The sequence below is a fragment of the Lobosporangium transversale genome (genome assembly GCF_002105155.1).
Source record: "Lobosporangium transversale strain NRRL 3116 chromosome Unknown BCR41scaffold_12, whole genome shotgun sequence".
Classification (NCBI taxonomy): Eukaryota; Fungi; Mortierellomycota; class Mortierellomycetes; order Mortierellales; family Mortierellaceae; genus Lobosporangium; species Lobosporangium transversale.
This window is the reverse complement of record NW_019028990.1, coordinates 492,335-509,238: the sequence shown is the minus strand read 5'-3', so window position 1 is coordinate 509,238 and position 16,904 is coordinate 492,335. Positions and strand designations below refer to the sequence as shown.

General features: G+C 40.3%; 5 protein-coding genes across 5 annotated transcripts; 3 read left to right on the top strand and 2 right to left on the bottom strand.

Moving 5' to 3' along the window:
- The first annotated feature begins 77 nt into the window (after nt 1–77).
- BCR41DRAFT_320859 (WD40-repeat-containing domain protein) lies at nt 78–3,626 on the top strand. Its single transcript, XM_022021417.1, has 4 exons — nt 78–919; nt 1,041–1,385; nt 1,512–1,996; nt 2,139–3,626. Exons 1-4 carry the CDS (start codon nt 363–365, stop codon nt 3,509–3,511), a joined length of 2,760 nt encoding a protein of 919 aa, XP_021882854.1. The 5' UTR covers nt 78–362; the 3' UTR covers nt 3,512–3,626.
- BCR41DRAFT_385457 (hypothetical protein) lies at nt 3,624–6,042 on the bottom strand. Its single transcript, XM_022027669.1, has 3 exons — nt 5,859–6,042; nt 4,171–5,158; nt 3,624–4,055 (listed from the first exon to the last, which is right to left on the bottom strand). The coding sequence occupies exons 1-3, from the start codon at nt 5,913–5,915 to the stop codon at nt 3,658–3,660; spliced, it is 1,443 nt and encodes a 480-aa protein (XP_021882853.1). The 5' UTR covers nt 5,916–6,042; the 3' UTR covers nt 3,624–3,657.
- A 3,015-nt stretch (nt 6,043–9,057) lies between these two features.
- On the top strand, nt 9,058–9,807 carry BCR41DRAFT_350686 (hypothetical protein). The gene has a single exon (XM_022023678.1). It carries the CDS (start codon nt 9,168–9,170, stop codon nt 9,600–9,602), a length of 435 nt encoding a protein of 144 aa, XP_021882852.1. The 5' UTR covers nt 9,058–9,167; the 3' UTR covers nt 9,603–9,807.
- Nucleotides 9,808–10,643: 836 nt separating this feature from the next.
- BCR41DRAFT_394852 (hypothetical protein) lies at nt 10,644–11,346 on the bottom strand (the record flags this gene model as incomplete). The annotated part of the gene is made up of 4 exons (XM_022028678.1): nt 10,644–10,754; nt 10,829–10,956; nt 10,984–11,146; nt 11,257–11,346. The coding sequence occupies 4 exons, from the start codon at nt 11,344–11,346 to the stop codon at nt 10,644–10,646; spliced, it is 492 nt and encodes a 163-aa protein (XP_021882851.1).
- A 1,528-nt stretch (nt 11,347–12,874) lies between these two features.
- Nucleotides 12,875–16,874, top strand: BCR41DRAFT_385455 (hypothetical protein). The gene is made up of 13 exons (XM_022027668.1): nt 12,875–13,204; nt 13,346–13,408; nt 13,539–13,685; nt 13,802–13,876; nt 13,984–14,062; nt 14,176–14,297; nt 14,399–14,583; nt 14,674–14,811; nt 14,906–15,424; nt 15,527–15,588; nt 15,682–15,791; nt 15,874–16,003; nt 16,132–16,874. The coding sequence occupies exons 1-13, from the start codon at nt 13,082–13,084 to the stop codon at nt 16,839–16,841; spliced, it is 2,463 nt and encodes an 820-aa protein (XP_021882850.1). The 5' UTR covers nt 12,875–13,081; the 3' UTR covers nt 16,842–16,874.
- Nucleotides 16,875–16,904: the final 30 nt, after the last annotated feature.

Here is a 16,904-nt window from a genome sequence, read left to right as displayed (position 1 = left end):
GCGGGGAATAGGATTATATCGCAGTCACGTTTTGTTTTGTTTTGTCTTTTTTTTTTTTTTTTTTCTTCACTTGGTGAAGGACTTTCTCTTCAACTGTATGTGCTCTGTGCGTCGCTTTTAGTTCTTTTTTGACGAACAACAACAGGAAAGGCTCTTCACTCTCTGTTCATCGCTTCCGCAACTGACTCTATTCTCTCCATTCACTTCTCTCAAAACCCTTATTCACTCGTGCTTTTTTTTGGCTCTACCTTCCAACGCACCTCCCACCTCAACTATCACATTTATCCCTTGCTGACTCTTCCTTTCTTAATAACAAAAGGAAAAGATAGCAAGGACATTGACATAATCCTTACACATCCATCATGGCTCCTCAAGCACCGCCTCAGGGCAAAATCCACTTGAAGACCAGCTTCAAGTCAACACAGACGATCGAATCCATCTATACTGGAGGAAAAGTCTGTATATCTCAGGATGAACAGTATCTCATCACGACGGTGGGTGAAGATATTGACGTGATTGAGATCAAAACTGGAAAAAAACTTTGGAGACTTGATGGAGATACCGAAATGATCACCACATTTGCAGTGACTCCGGATGGGCATACCCTTGTCAGTGCTAGTAGGAGTCTTCAACTCAAAACCTGGGACCTTCGTACAGGAACATTGACAAGGACCCTGAGAGCTCATGAAGCCCCTATCATTGTCATGGCAATCGATCCAACCTCAACCCTTGTCGCCACTGGATCTGCAGACAGTACAGTCAAAGTCTGGGATATTGTTGGTGGATTTTGTACACATAACTTCAAGGGACATGGTGGTGTCATCTCAGCTGTACTCTTCCATCCAGATCAATCCAAATGGTGGCTATGCTCAGGAGCTGATGATTGTACAGTCCGTGTTTGGAACCTTAAAACCAGAAAGTAAGCCTTTTTTCATGCTTTCAAGTTCAAAGGTTTTTTTCTTTTTTTTTATTTTCTTCTCTTATTCCTTCAGTTCTGACTCATTGATCTCTATATTTATAAAAAAAATCTCCACATTTAGACCTGTTGCTGTTCTGGAATCCCATGTCTCGGTTATTCGTGGATTAGCAGTCTCCAATTCAGGGAACTCTTTGATCAGTGGATCTCGCGATAAGGTCGTCAATGTCTGGGATTTAAGAACGATGAAACTTGCGACCACATACCCCATCTATGAGACTTTGGAGACAGTTGGTATCTTACAAAAGTCTGTGATCCAATCCATCGGTGATAAGGACGTCTCGGATCGGGAAATGTTCTATACTGCTGGAGACTCTGGGATCATCAGGATCTGGGATTTAAAATCAGGAGAATTGATTGCGAAACAGAAGGAAGAATTGGGTAGTAAATCTGGGATCACTGATGTCTTGTAAGTATTTATCTAGATTTATTATTACTATTATTTACTATGATAATTTCATCGCAAGTCAAAAAGGATTTTTTTCTTACTTTTAAATATATACCTTTCTCCGGTAATCAATCCATCTAATTTTAGGTATAATACGAACTCCCAGCAGTTGGTATCGATTACAAGCGATCAAAATATTCTCTTCTTTGATATTGCCAGAGACTTGAAGCGTATGAAGCAGATTGTGGGTTATAATGATGAAATCGTTGATGTGACATACATTGGAGAGGAAGAGCACCATTTAGCGGTTGCAGCCAACAGTGAGCAAATCAGGGTCTTCAACCTAAAAGAGTTTGAATGTGATCTCATTTATGGACATTCAGACACCGTTATTTGTCTGGACAGGAGCACCGATGGAACATTATTGGCCTCTGGCTCTAAAGATAATACTGCCAAAGTCTGGACCCTGGATCTGGAGAATGAAGATCCAGATGAGAGATACAAGTGCATTGGAACATGTGTCGGACATACTGAAGCTATTGGTGCTGTTGCTCTAACCAGAAAAACTGACGGACTTTTGCTCACTGGAGCACAAGACAGGACAATCAAATGCTGGGACCTCAGCACTGGCGGTAAAAAAAAAAAAAAAAAAAAAAAAAAATCCTAGTAGATTTTTACATATACTTCTCGATTGGTTCCTTGACAATATAATATGCTCATACTTCGGATCATTTATTGTATTTTTTTTTTTTTTTTTTTTTTTTTTTTTGTTAGACTTGGATGAACCTAATGCAGAACATCGGTTCAAGTCTCATTACACTATCCAGGCTCACGATAAAGACATCAATACCATCGCTATTGCTCCAAACGACAAGGTGTTTGCGACTGGATCGCAAGATAAGCTTGCAAAGATTTGGAACCTGCAGGAGGGTACACTCATAGGCACATGCAAGGGCCATAAACGTGGTGTCTGGTCTGTCAAATTCTCCCCTGTCGATCAATGCTTAGCTACTAGCTCAGGAGACCGAACAATCAAAATTTGGTCCCTGAACGACTTTAGCTGTTTGAGGACATTTGAAGGGCACACTAATTCGATCTTGAGGGTTGATTTCTTGACCTCAGGTCTTCAATTGGTTTCATGTGGTTCAGATGGTCTTGTTAAATTGTGGACAATCCGTACGAATGAGTGCGTGGCAACGTTGGATAATCATACGGAAAAGATTTGGGCCTTAGCAGTACGCAAAGATGAAAATATGGTGGTAACAGGAGGAGCTGACTCGATGATCAACCTTTGGGAAGATTTCACAGAGACAGAGTATGCAGAAAAGAAGCAAGCCAAGGCTGATCAATTGCTCAAAGAGCAAGAATTATCAAACTATTTAATGCGTAAAGATTGGAAGAATGCCATCACACTCGCCCTTTCGCTTGAACAGCCCTTCAGATTATTGCAACTCTTCAATCAGATCCTGCGAGACCGTCCTGAGGATGACACTTCGATCACAGGCTTGGAAGCTGTAGACAAGGTTCTTATGGGTCTATCACTGGATCAAATTGCAAAGCTTCTTGGTTATGTCCGTGACTGGAACACACATGCTAAGAACATGCGCCCAGCCCAAACAGTCCTTCATGCGATTTTGAGGCAACGCAAGGTGCAAGAGATGACTGAAGTGCCCGGAATCAAGGATTTGTTGGACGGTCTTTTACCCTACAGTGAGCGTCACTTCCAAAGGCTTGAGAATCTCTCAGTTCGGAGTTATGTGGTTGATTATACAGTTCAGGCTATGGATTTGATGACCATGATGGGCGATATGGATTTAGTTGAAGAAGATATGGATGAGGATCAAAAAAAGCTTCGTGCACAAAGGAAAACAGAGGAAGAACGTATGATCAAGGAAAGACAAGATGCATTCGCTGCTTCTAGGAATGCACATGTCTCGGGGCCCATGGTCAATGGCACTGCCGTAGTAGTATATGACGAGGAGGATGACGAGAATGTTGACGCTGACGGAGTCGGAGATGGAAATGAAAACAACGATAAAGGAGAGCGAATGGATACTGAAAGCGAAAGTAAAAACATTGAAGCAAGGGAAGAAGACAAAGACAGTGACGAGGATGAGGATGAAGACAGTGACGAAGACATGGAGTAGTATAGATAATCTAGCATCATCAATAGACATTACTTTGCATTTATATTTTCTTTAGTTGTTCCCCTTATGGTTTTTTTTATTTAAAGAATGTGATTTTTTATAATACATACAGCAGAAGAACAAAAAAAAGAGGTGATTTTATGGACTCAAGGAAGCAGGTTGACTGCGATAAGAGAAGCAGCCCAGAACAATATGGAAATATATGAGCACTGGTAATTCTGAACCTGAACTTGAATGGGTATATGAGATGATGAGCCATCAGCCACTTCTACCGGGAAGACACCAGGCATAGGCTTGCTTCCATCATCTCCTTCTTGAAATTGCTCATCAACACTGTCGAAGGGAGTACTAGCTCTGTCTGTCATTTTTGCTTTTGAAAGACGTAACAGTTCAGGATAGTTAAAGTCCAAAGGTAAAGATGACAATGATGATGATGGTGACGATGAAAATGATAATGATTGCTTATGGCCAGTCAATTTCTCTGCTAAATCTAGCAGCTGTGCTTCGCGTTCACGGATAATTTGTTTTAGAACACGTTCTCCTTCTATTTTACAACAAGCCAGATCATGAAAGAGTGGGGTGAGAAGTTTTGGTTATTTTTTTTTTTTTTTTTTTTTTTTAACAATCATAGATTAATGAAGGAAACAGAGAGTACATACCACATTTCCGACGATAATTCTCTTCTGCTTGATGAAAAGCTGCTTTCCAAGTCCTAAGCGACGAAGTCAGTTCATCTACTTCAGCACGGAGTTGTCGTGTCATGTCAATGTCTGGTTGAACATTGATTTCTTGATTTTGATTGCAATGGTGCTCCTCTTGCTGATCTAATCCATTTAAATCAGTGCTATGGTTACGATGTTCACATGTCTGAGGATACTGTCCTTGACCTTGACCTTGACCTTGACGACTCATCTGGTTCATTTGACTATACGCTTGTTGCAGTTGTCGATGCATCAAATCGATTTGTTGCACCAAAAACTCATATCCTTTCTTCCAACCTTCATCGCCTCCATCACCACCTTCCTTTGTCAGCTTGAACAAATATTCATTGACCTTATCCAGTTCTTGCTTCAACTCTTGGTTCGTCTCTGCAGATCGGGTGACCTCCGTCTCCAAAAAGTTGATCCGAGCCTGCAACTGCACCCAATCACGTCTAGGCATAATAACTTCAGGAAGATCACTAAGTTCTTGCCCTTGTCCTTGTTGAAGTTGATGACGGTGATGATGAAGGTGGTCTTGTTGCTGTGATGGTTGTTGTGGTTGTTGTTCTTGGTCGATTGAATGAGGAAGAAGGTTGATATCATCATCCTTGCGATCATATCTCACTTCTTTCGAATATTCATTGGTTTGGACGTCTTTATCCACATCAATATCATCAACAACAACATCGTCAACATCAACATCATCATTAACAACAACAACATCCTCATCAGTATCGTTTTCGTCATTTTGGCCTTCATCATTCCAGTCGACATCAAGATATGGGTCGATATCATGAAAGGATTCATGGGTTGAACCCTGTTCCACAAGGTCTTTATCCTTTACAGGGATGACAGGACAGGCGTTACGAAAGCTGCAATCTTCTTGTGGAGAGAGCGGTGGCGATGGTAACTCGGCTACATAACTCTTTGTTGTACTGATAGCTTTCTAAAACATTAAACAATAAAGCAAACATATAAAAGAAAATTTGTCGGTGTGAGAAATATATCTTGACCATAAACACCTTTTTGAAAAGAGAAGAGATGGTAATAAAAAGGACTAGGGTGTATTTTATACCACTGTTTTTTGCCAAAAGGATGCTAATCTATCAATCTTTCGAGGGTTATAAACCACGTTGTTGTTGCTGTTATTCCTCTTCTTCATGTCAATAAACAAAGTGTTTTAAAATAAATAAAGTAGAAATCTGATGTTGATTGTTCAAACAAACTTTGTGTGCCCTTTGTTGTTTGTTGTTCCTGGGTTCCTGTTCCTGGAAGGTCATATGTGGTTTAAAAAAAAAAAAAAAAAAAAAAAAAAAAAAAAAATTACAGGCGGAATAAAAAAAAACTTTCAAAGAGTAAAAGATGATTATGAATGTGAATGCCATGAGCCATCTACATGACTAGATCATCAACTCTTTTTTTTTTTTTTTTTTTTTTTTTTTCCCAAAAATATCTCGGGCTGTTAATGGAGTAGGAGATCTGTATTTGGTCTGAATTTGGTTGAAAATGATTTATGTCTTTTTATCTCTCTTCATCACCAGAAGCAACTCCATTTGAGCAATTTTTCTTTTGCTAGTCTAGCACGAGCTATTCTTGAAGTTTTTTCCTTGTAATCTTTACTAACTATTGTATATGGAAATACTTACGGAATTGAACGACATATTGCTATGAGAGCCACCATTAGAGCCTGTAGAGATGAGCATCGTTGGTCGATCAGCGTTAATGTTATTTGAAATAATTTTTACAATCTAATATGTTATGCTCCGTGCCGTGTGAGGGAATGGAGCAAAAATTAAATGCAGACAAGCTCCAGGGTCAAGGGTAAAAGGGTCAAGGGTAAAGAGAAAAAGAAGGTGGAAAAAAAAAAAAAAAAAAAAAAAAAAGGGTCTTAGAAAATTGGGGCATAGGTGAATGGCAAACGGACCGATTCCCACGTGTGCTTGTTGCTGTTTTGTTTGTGTACAGATTTGCTCGTCAACAGTGTCAGCAGTGTCAGGCGTAGAACCGTAAAACACAGCAACCACTGATCTTACTGGAAGGTTCGGTAGCATTTTACACATTATACTGATGTAACTAACTAAAAAGGCAATTGTAACCTTTTTTATAAACGTAAAGGTGGCAACTCCCTTCAATATTCCTCCTACTGCTTTAAAGTTCCAGCCGTTGCTTTTTTATTTTCAATGACAATGGTATTATAACTTTTGATTTGTAGCTTGTAAATTCCGAGCATGTGTCCTGCTCTAATGGCTTTCTTCACATGGGAGCCTCAAATGACTATTTACTTAAAAAGGTCCTTCCAAACCACGAAGCTTAACTACTCTAGTGCACATTAACCCCAGACAGTAGGCCCACAGTTGCTTCCAAACAATATACTCCAAATCCAGAGGTGATCATGATGCATAAGCAGACTAGTTCATCAAGACGGCAAGATAGCTTCCAATTGACATTTTTGTAACCGGCTGGTGGAGGAAGATGAGGCATAGGATACAAGTTGGGATAACCATAGGATAGAGGGAAAAAATAAAAAATAAAAAATAAAAAATTGGCACAATGCATATTTATCACCATATCACTTTTACCATTTTGGACAATATCCGTACCAATATTACTGACGAATATGTTTTAATTGTGGTGGTCCGCAAATGCAAAATACGCCGTAAGAGTGTAGACAATACACTGGTGGTTGCTTTTGAAGAAGCAGGGGGGTGTGTTTGGCATCGTCTTGAAATAAGCTCTTAGATGTTAGAGTCTTCCATAGCTTTCCTCTCCGCATTGTTGACTGTATATTTGAGTTCAAGATAAACTATACTGGTTAATTGGCTCTCAGCGCTGAGAATCTCAACCGGGAGCGCAGCAGAACGGGCTGCTATTGAGAAGATGGAGACATCGATGACATAGACACTTCTCGTGGCAGTCAGAAGTATTCTTTCAAAGGACTGGGAGTATCTTTGGTTATATAGCATCTTATTCTCCGGCGTGCTGGTGACTTTCATTAAGCTTCGCCTCCATGGCAGCAAAAGTCTAATACGCCAGATACATAAGCAAAATATACTGAATAGTATTAATCCAGCCGCAACTGGCAACATGCTGAAAGCATATGTACCTTTCAAAGGCCGTATTGAACGCGCTACTCTGGAAACTATTATGGAGTCCTCGCTAGAAAGGTGTCGACAAATACATTTTAAATCAAAAACAATGATTGGATTGATTTGGTGGCTGATTGTCTGAAATGGGAATATCTCAAATTTTAAAGACTCTCTGGCGAAGACTCCATATCGTCGCACAAACATATTATTATTATTATTATTATAATCATTGGTTTTTTGAACATTGAAACTGATGCAAATAATAGTATCTTTCCTTGGTTCACAATGTTACAGAAAGCGCCATAATCACTCTTCAGCAAAATCAAATCAATAGCAGTTCTAGAACTGAGGACGGCTAAAAAAAAGTTTCGCCGCCACATCGTCCGGCAGCTATGCTTTGGGCTGGTTACGAGTGTAATAAGGGCCCTTTAGGTTTGGGGCGCCTTAAGTGTATTCCATTAAACATGCAGCTCATAGCCATCCTATTATAGTAATGCCAAAACAACTCTAACATCAATATAATGTAAACATTTGTATCTTCTCAATGCTCTAATAGCAAAGGTTGTAGGTAACAGACTGTACGTTCTGAACATCTTTGACGAAGATTATGCCTTTCTTCCGATCTCTCTCAGTTTGGTGCTTTGTTAGCATATCGTCGGCGCGTAGAAACAGCTCGCTATGTAGCAGGTCATGAATAGTGGCCTTGATGGGAGCTTGGTTCTTTTCTCGTCGTTGACCTAGCTACAAGTTAGTGGGATATTGAGTCACTCTACATATCATAAAAAGTCTTTAGCTTATACAATTCTAGTCAATGCCTCAGTTAATGAGTAGGCTAGAGATTTCGCGGTAATTAGGAAGAAGCTATTAGTGATTCCCTCTATTCCATTTGCCCAGTACCAAAAAAAAAAAAAAAAAAAAAAAAAAATGGATGAAGTAAGAGTCCTGCTATGAAGCAACGCCTGAGAAAAAAGATTCGCCATCACATCGTCGACGGCTTTGCCACGAGCCTAACTATGCTTCATGATGGCATGATAAAAAGGAGGTCTTGCGGCTCTTTGATAATCCTCTTTTCCATTCCTCCGGTGTTATTTTTAGGTTATTGGAACCTTGCCAAAAATCCAAAAAAAATAAGGAACTGTCAACACCATTTCATGGAGTTGATGCTATACCTAAACTTTCCTTCTCACTGAACTGTCTTGTCCTACAATATACATGGATACTGATACTGTACAAATGTACTTGACAAAAAAATAAAATTGCATGTAGTAAAAAATGCATATGCCCGACCCTTTAAAATTGCTTTTTTTCCTTACTGAATGGCAAGTAGGCAGTGTAACCTTGTCAACTCTAACTTAATCTCCATTCTGTCCCGCTTGAGCAACGTTATGCTTATTGTCCTAGGCCATACAGACCAACCATGCTTGATTATGCAAACTATACAACCATACTATGCAACCTTCGCGAACTATGCAAGCTTTGCAAGCTATCCAAGGCCGATGACGAATGGCCTACATGCACATGTATATCTTTACAGAGCATAGATACTCAAATGATACCAACACGATGTCGCATCAGCAGTTGGAGAGCAACAGTCTTATCCTATTCTGCTCATGCATATGGAGGTAAGAAAAGGCTACTTTTTTTGGTCGGCAGGGAAACAAGAACTACCTACCATAATCCACCCCAAAAGCTTTCTTTTTTTTTTTTTTTTTCACTTAAATACCGCTGTCATTTCTCTTTATTTTCTCTCTACTCATCTATCAGCTTTGTAGCACCTCTTCGCTTCTGACCTCTCAAGCTTTTTAACAGCTTCTCCTAGTCCTAGTCGCACTTCTCCCAATCAATATTCTTTAAAGCTACAAAACAACTATGAAGTTTGCTACTGCCTCCGCTCTCTTTGTTGCCGCTTTGGCTTCCACTGTCTATGCTGGTGAATGCAGGTGTGACGACGATGACAGCAGAGTTACCGCTACAGGAACCCTCACTGTTGGCCCTGTCCCCACTGGCACTGAGGCTTGGTCCTCTGTCTGGTCCTCAACCTGGTCAGATAGTTGGTCTTCTAGCTGGGCTACGAGCTGGACTGTCACAGGATCTGCTGCTCCTTCTGTCCCTACTGATCCGAATGCCGTCCCTTCTCCACCTTCGGTCTCTGTAAGCACCACAACGGTCAGCACTACTGTCACTGTCACTCTCCCTCCTACCCCCACGGCCACACAGCCCTCGGGTGGAAACATCCTGACTATCCCCCGCAAGGCTCTTTTAGCTATCGGAACTGGCGCTGTCATTCTCTCTCAGCTCTTGTAAAAACAACCTTTTCCTTAACCCTTTTCCCTTATATATATATTAACATGTAGCTAGCCTTATCTTAAAAGCTTTTCTGGGATCATTCGCCACTCTTTTTTCTTTATTCATTGTATAGTATGCAGCAGTGACGTTGCCTTTGATCTGCGTATCTCTTCTCTCACATCATTTACAACATGTACTTCAAATAAACGTTACCTTGTCAACAGTAGATTGTTTGTCTATAACTATCATCGTTGTCATAAGACATGTTTTTTTATACTTTTTTTTTTATATTCTTTTGCTTCTTTTACAGCCTATTTATGAAATGAATACGATCATGGCGTGTTCTTATAAAACAATGCTCCTTGTAGAACAATGGACCCTAGCTGTTAATCCCTCTCTTTGTTACGCCATTGTACATTACATGAACTCATTCCCCTTTATTTTATTATTTTTTTTTTTAAGCAGCTTGCTTATCATTGTCACTAAAAATTTTATTACAATACCGACCTTTCATCTTTACTGTGGTGATGTGAAAATTCCTGAGCACGGATATCAAATAGTAGACTTGTAACAAAGAACGGTCCAATTGCCCGGGGAACTTTTTTTTTTTTTTTGTTCATGCAGTGCTTCAACTTAATCAACATCAAAACTTTAAATATTGCTGAGTCGGAGTAACTCCAGAACTCCATGTCATGATATTATAATCCATTGTCTACACATACATGCATAAGATACAGTCCGCATCCGGATTTGGAACCGAACGCAAAACTGATTATTTTCTATCCAATTCATATTTTGTAACCACTTAAGTTCATCAAAAAGTTGTGTGACTTAGCTTCTGATTTGTGCACTCAGCCAACTTTGGTCGCGTCAGCTTGAAGACGAGGGGAGCCATTATATTGGCATTCAATCTGAGATGTTTAAAGGATCCTGATTAAAACTCATTGGTCATCGTAGCGAAAAACGTCCTTGGCATTCGTAATCATAGAGTGAAAGTAATCTTCTGACTCTCAAACCAAAGAGGGCCCGAGGCCTTATCAAGTCTTGGCAGTCCGTACCTTATTCCTTTGGAACCGATCTCTCAAGGCCCGCTTCCTCAAGGCCCGCTTCCTCAAGGCCCACTTTCTCAAGACCATTGTTGAGCTCTGCATATTGTAGAGAACCACAGAGCTTTTGATCAACCAATGAAATCCTTTAGAACCTGGTATCGTCGAACAGGTATGTGCATTGGACTAGTGACCTACTCGACTCGGCTGGGTACTGGTTGTCCAGGAAGCTAGCAACATGCTTTGAGGGCAGCCAATGCCATATCCCCACTCAAGACCAAGGAGTCGACTAAGATGACTAGAATCTCTGTTGATGGTGAGAGAGCCTAAAGGAGGTCAATGAAATGGTCTACCTAAAAGGTATTGAGCTCCTGCATGTCGGCAAAGCAATGCTTCAGTTGAGACAATCGAAATCTCAATAGCTAGTGACGTATCTAGCTTCGTATCTAACCCTCTTAAACAGTTATGACTCCGTTCTTGAGAGTTCTGGGTCTCTCTAGTAACTGGCATAATAGACTGTGTTAATAGCAAGGATATAACTCTGAAATGTCATTACAAAATGTTTCACTATTGGACAAGTTTTCTCTGGACCGATTATCTGATTTGATGGTTCAACGATCACCTACACTGCCAAGGCTTTTAGGCTCAGCCATCAAATCGAACGGCAACCGATTTGAAGGAAAAGCTTTGACCAAATCAACGATCGGTAGCATCATGACGTATCACACCTCTTCTTACTATAACCTGTATCAGTTGGTTATGGGCATACTTCAAAGGGGCACCCCGTAAAGTCGCGCTGGACTTTCAGTGTCATACTCTACTATTATGTAGACATTGCGGTTATTAACCAAAAGTTCATTGATCGATATCCGAACTATAGCTGCAAACAAAAATCGATACATTATTTATGATAATCTGAGTCAAGCATGACCAGACACTAGACAATAAGGATTCTTTGTAAGCAGTACCATATGCGTGTAACTACTGATTTTTGGATCAACGCCATGCAGAGGTGTCAGCTGGGAATACAAAATCCATGGGATGATGGTGCCCACTAATCTGCGGTTCTTTGCAGCCCACGATGCATGTTTTGTTTAAGCATGCACGGTAGTTGCGAAAAGCGAAGAAATACCAAACAAGTATTAAATCTTTAAGAGGAATACAAAGTCATCCGTTGAAATAAAAGCAGAAAGAAAGTCAGAATGGAATTACAATTAGGCCGACATCTGTATATAAAAAGTAGAAACCGCGAATAAACTATCAGTGGACAGACATTTTTTTTTTTTTTTTTTTTTTTTTTTTTGTTTTGAAAAAAGGTTATTATGGCAAATGAAGGTGGTCAACAATCATCGGCGATATTTGTCGTGCTATAGTCAAGAAACAGAGCGACAATGGTTACTTCATGTGGAAGACTTTCCTGGAGGGATGGTGGCGAGTGACCGCATTGATCCCGTATTCCACAGGCTTTCGATCGGCGATATGATGCTGTAGAATGTTCGTGTAGCTTGAAGAACACCATATATCTTCTACTACTCACGTGCCAGAGCTCCCACTCTGTTACGAGCAAGGAGAAATCAGACCATCTGAACTTCACACATTCCCTCAGCTACTTGACCTGATAAGTGAAGTTTTACAGGATAGATAATGCAGTAAGTCAATGGGGGGGGGGGGGGGGGTATCGACAACTACGATTAAACATGTAATAGGAAGCAAAAAAAAAGACATGTCAAGGACTAGGAAGGTGAGACACGGGCCAATAGCGCAAAGGCCAAGGTGACCAAGGTGGTTAGGAGAGTTGTCACAAGAATCTTGACTTATTCCCTTATTTTTCATAATTGTATAGAATATTAATATTTGCAGCAATTCTATCTAAAGTGAGCCCCTTCAAGTGTTGGTACCCCAAACGAGGTTGTGCCTCACGAGGCAAAGCAGCCATCGAAATGCCCATGGCTCCATTCATGACCGCACCAGTCAAGTATTATAAATAATCCAATTAACATTGCGATGTAGCTAATAAAGGGCTCAGACAATGATATGAGAGCTAACAATGATGTGATGAAACATTCAAGCCAAATTTATTTCCACAATGAGATTATTAGATGTATATTTGAACATACCACAAGATCAAGGCCTAAACGTGCTTGTCAGTGGTGGGATATGTACGTCTTTGGTAGGCAATGCATCTGAAGAGACGCGTTTAAATTAAATTAAATGCGAAAAATAGCTTCGTGGCACTGCTCGACGCCATGTTGCATTCTGTATTTTGCTTTCCTTGCCGTTCTACTCTCTCTGTCTCTCTATTTTACAACCGCAATTGCATTGCCGCATTGACCAGCACTTTGACCAACCACAATCATTCTTTTCATTCTACAACACTTTCATTTTAATTCAAACCGGACAAACATAAAGGAACAACAACAGCAGCGACAAAAAGAGTGAACAGATTAATTAATGGCTATGCAGGAAATGAAGATTGGGTCTGCGACGACAAGAGAGCATTTGCTCCGCGCGCAATCTGGTCAAAAGATGAAGCTCAAGGAGAAATTTGTTGAGATTTATGACACATTTCTGAGGGTAAGAACCACCATGTGTAGCATACACGTCTTCCCTCTCTCATTCTCTCACTCACTCTTTCTCTCTTTGGATATTATGATTTCATCAAGCTAAAATGCTGCTTTTTATTATCCCTTCGCTTTTTATTGTTATCATGAGTAGGGTCAGGATCCAGCGCAAGGCAAAGACCCCGATGTGTTTTGGGATGAGCTCTTTTTGATTAAGGTATGCCTTTTTTATATTAAAATCCCTTTCATATCATAGACAGCAGCAAGAGAAAGAAGAGAATGGGACAGACAAGCCATTAAAGGTTAATTCATGTATGTCTTGTTATTTTATCTATAAAAATGAGTAGGTCAATGAGGAATATCTTTCTACGAGTCTTAGGCAAGTTAGTGAAGACCAATTGCTCGCTATCAAAGACAGGATCAACAGCATCTTTTTACATGCTGTTCAAACCATGAGGGACCCATTACCTCAAAGACGACTTCATGCTATGCAGGTACGTGCATTCATTCCCCTAAAAAGACATGACCTTCTTTTTGTGCCATGTTGACACGAAGGGTTATTGAATGCTTCGATTAAAAGAATGCATTTCTATCCAACTCTTTTTATTAGACTCTGACTATTGTCTTAGGAGAAATATTTCAAAAAAAGTTCAACAACTGGAGTTTCGATGTCATTCATTTACTGGTAAAGAAAGATAAATGAGCTCCATGCCATGCTTGAAGATCTAGGCCATGAGGTTTATGCTGTCCATTGAGCTTTGTTTTGTCTTTTGATCACCTTTTCTTTTATAGACAGGACTTTCGCATGCTGACCTTGTGTTCCGGACATTAATCCAAGGATTGAACGATATCCTTGGAAGCAATGACTCATGTATGACTATTGATTGATGTATACAGCCCCATACTCGGATCAAACATGTATCTTAGCGATGAACCGCTGTTGATAACACGTTTTCTTTTATGCTCCTTGACGAATACAATTAGTGGAAATTCAAGTAGCTGCTCTAAGGCTTGCCATAGCGCTAGCGTGCGGTAACGATAACGTGAATAAGAACAGCTTGAACGAATATTTCATGCAGAAGAACATTTTTACCTCATTAATCAAGGTGAGCATTCAAGATCTTGTTTTAACAATACAAACAAAGGCAATTTAGCTTGTGGTCCGCTTTTCAACTCATTCTGCGTCCACTATGCTATCTTATCATAGTTCTTCGTCATGGTGGACTCTGTAAATTTGGCATTCGAGGCTATGTCTTTGTTAGGTTTGCTGGCAAACTATAACAAGTATGAGTCTCAGAACCCATATCTATCCAACTTGGCGGCTCTGAACGATTTGAGCATACTTCAAAAGATGTGCATGGTTATTGTCCATACCTGCGATGGCATGCGGAGGTAATTTTTGAGCTACTAAAATGTCTTCCAAAGTCCTACGGATTAAATGGATCATATATCCTCACTAATACCAAGAACCTCGAAAAATAGAGGATATATTGAAATTATGGATGATGACGAACAATCAGCAGTATCAAAGCTCACCAGCGCACTGTCATACGTTACAGGAATGCTTTGGAATCCAAAGGCGCAAGATAGTTCTGTCACGGATGCTGCTTTTACCACACTGTAAGTAAATTACTACGACAACCGCATCAATTTGAAAATGGTGCTCGGGAAAAATGGATAAGGGACTGATAGACTTTTATTTATAATGTTCTAGTCCGGACGGTAGAGCCTCAATATTGCTGATACTCTATGACCTCATTTACAACAATAAACTCTTCCTTAACGAGTTTTTGAATTACTCCACATCGAAATCAACTACGACTGGCTCACAGGATAAGGTCATAGGAGAGCAGCAGACAACATCAGAGACGAGTGAAATAGCCATGGGGTCATTCTTGTCGTTTTCATCCTACATGTTGCAGCACAACCGAACCCATCGTACCGCTCCTTATACTCATCTTTGTCTGATTATCATGTTGATCTTGGTGGAGGACCCCGCCACATATCCGTATCTATGTAACATCCCACGATCACATGACCCACCATCAGCACTTTTGACACAGGCAGGGGCGGTCCCAGTAAGCTCGATGGCGACTGTACGGCTATGCCGTCAGAGACAGCCTGTACTGCCAAAGATCAAACAAGCCAGGCCAATGGGTGCAGTTCTCTTGGATGTCATTTTGGGTTTTTTGAAGCACAACATGAAAAAGAAAATGCAGATCGACTGCTTCCGGTATGTATCTATGCTTCCGTTGCTTATCATGTGGATTGGCGGATCAAACACAATGCTGTTGGTTCTAACAATAAATATGGAACAATGATAAATTTATTACAGCATTGCCATCGCCGTCATCTTCTCGGTTGCAAGCCGGTTCAAATCACTTCGTGTTCGCTTGCGTAAGTTCTCTAAGATGGATAGTATATGAGACTCTATCGACATTGGAATCAATACATTAACGCATTTCGTTTTCTGTATTATTGGACGTATAGCATATCATTGGGTCGAGATGTGGAATACACTTTTAGGGCTTGTGAAATTCCTGCAATCCAACAGCAAGGTGCTTCAAAACAATTCCGAGGCTAGAGATTTAATTGCTGAAGTAAGAATAGATTGCTAGTGTTTAATGATCTACATAATGGTTCTTAAACAAATACTGAAAGTTTTATTTATTTATTTGGTAGACTATTGATCTTGTAAACTATTTTGTTACCTTTGGAGATCTTATCATGCCTGATCCTGCTAGTCTTTACGCCCTATACTATGAAATTGTGCGCTCAGGAATCGATCCATTCACTGAGCTTACAAGTCAGTGTAAGTTGAGATCAAGCTGGTGTCATCTGGATCAAATCATTGCTAATCCGGTGTTTTAAGTTATAAAACAGTATCATGTTTTCTTCTGTTTTCTCATCTTCTCTCTTTCTCTATAATTATCTACTTAGTTTCGATCTCTGTTCAACCCCCTCTTCCTCCGCCGCTGCCTCACCATGATCTAACCTCCCGTAATCGCCTCAATTTAGCGTCCTCACCCATCTCAAGTCCTTCAGAATCCGCATTGTCATCTCCAATCCCAGCGACAGCCTCTGTCCTGACATCACCGCCTTTATCGCCATTCCAGACCTCCCATAGTCCTTATGGACCTACGTCTCCTTTAAATAACGGCGCAAGTGGTGGTGGTAGCAGACCCTCCCAGCAACGTGTAATTATCATTAATTTGTCTAATATCAACCAAGTCCATACTTTCTTCTTTACACATCTTCTCGCATGGCGGGACGCCAACCCAACAAGAAGTCTTGGACCCGATTTGGTTTCGACTATTATCAAGGATCATTACAAAGACTTGACGCTAGTTCCTATTTCCTTGGATGCATTTCTGAATCAGCGACAGAATATTATCCCATTAGGAGTCAAGGGTTATAATATCAACCAAGGCTCAACAGCAACAGCAACAACAACAGCGACAATAACAGGAGGACCTCATCCAGGATGGGATGGGTATTCTGAAGTGCCTAGTAGAGTACATTTCTTCAGGCAATTGATTCGATGGGTTGTTGCAGATCTAAGGACAATTTCCAAGCAACATACCTCAGTTGCTCGACGGAGTAGATCCCCTTCATCTGGGACAGCAGTACCAATAATAGTTGGAACTTAAAACATGTCAAAGAAAAGTGAAAATAAAATACCGTTGAAAAAAAAAAAAAAAAAAAAAAAAGGT

Coding starts and splice junctions, on each gene's coding strand:
- BCR41DRAFT_320859 (XM_022021417.1), top strand. CDS start 363: ATGGCTCCTCAAGCACCGCCTCAGGGCAAAATCCACTTGAAGACCAGC. Junction 1,386..1,511: donor TCTGGGATCACTGATGTCTT/GTAAGTATTTAT, acceptor ATCTAATTTTAG/GTATAATACGAACTCCCAGC. Junction 1,997..2,138: donor CTGGGACCTCAGCACTGGCG/GTAAAAAAAAAA, acceptor TTTTTTTGTTAG/ACTTGGATGAACCTAATGCA.
- BCR41DRAFT_385457 (XM_022027669.1), bottom strand. CDS start 5,915: ATGCTCATCTCTACAGGCTCTAATGGTGGCTCTCATAGCAATATGTCG. Junction 5,159..5,858: donor GCAATATGTCGTTCAATTCC/GTAAGTATTTCC, acceptor TTAATGTTTTAG/AAAGCTATCAGTACAACAAA. Junction 4,056..4,170: donor GAATTATCGTCGGAAATGTG/GTATGTACTCTC, acceptor GTTGTAAAATAG/AAGGAGAACGTGTTCTAAAA.
- BCR41DRAFT_350686 (XM_022023678.1), top strand. CDS start 9,168: ATGAAGTTTGCTACTGCCTCCGCTCTCTTTGTTGCCGCTTTGGCTTCC.
- BCR41DRAFT_385455 (XM_022027668.1), top strand. CDS start 13,082: ATGGCTATGCAGGAAATGAAGATTGGGTCTGCGACGACAAGAGAGCAT. Junction 14,812..14,905: donor GATGCTGCTTTTACCACACT/GTAAGTAAATTA, acceptor ATAATGTTCTAG/TCCGGACGGTAGAGCCTCAA. Junction 15,589..15,681: donor ATCACTTCGTGTTCGCTTGC/GTAAGTTCTCTA, acceptor TTGGACGTATAG/CATATCATTGGGTCGAGATG.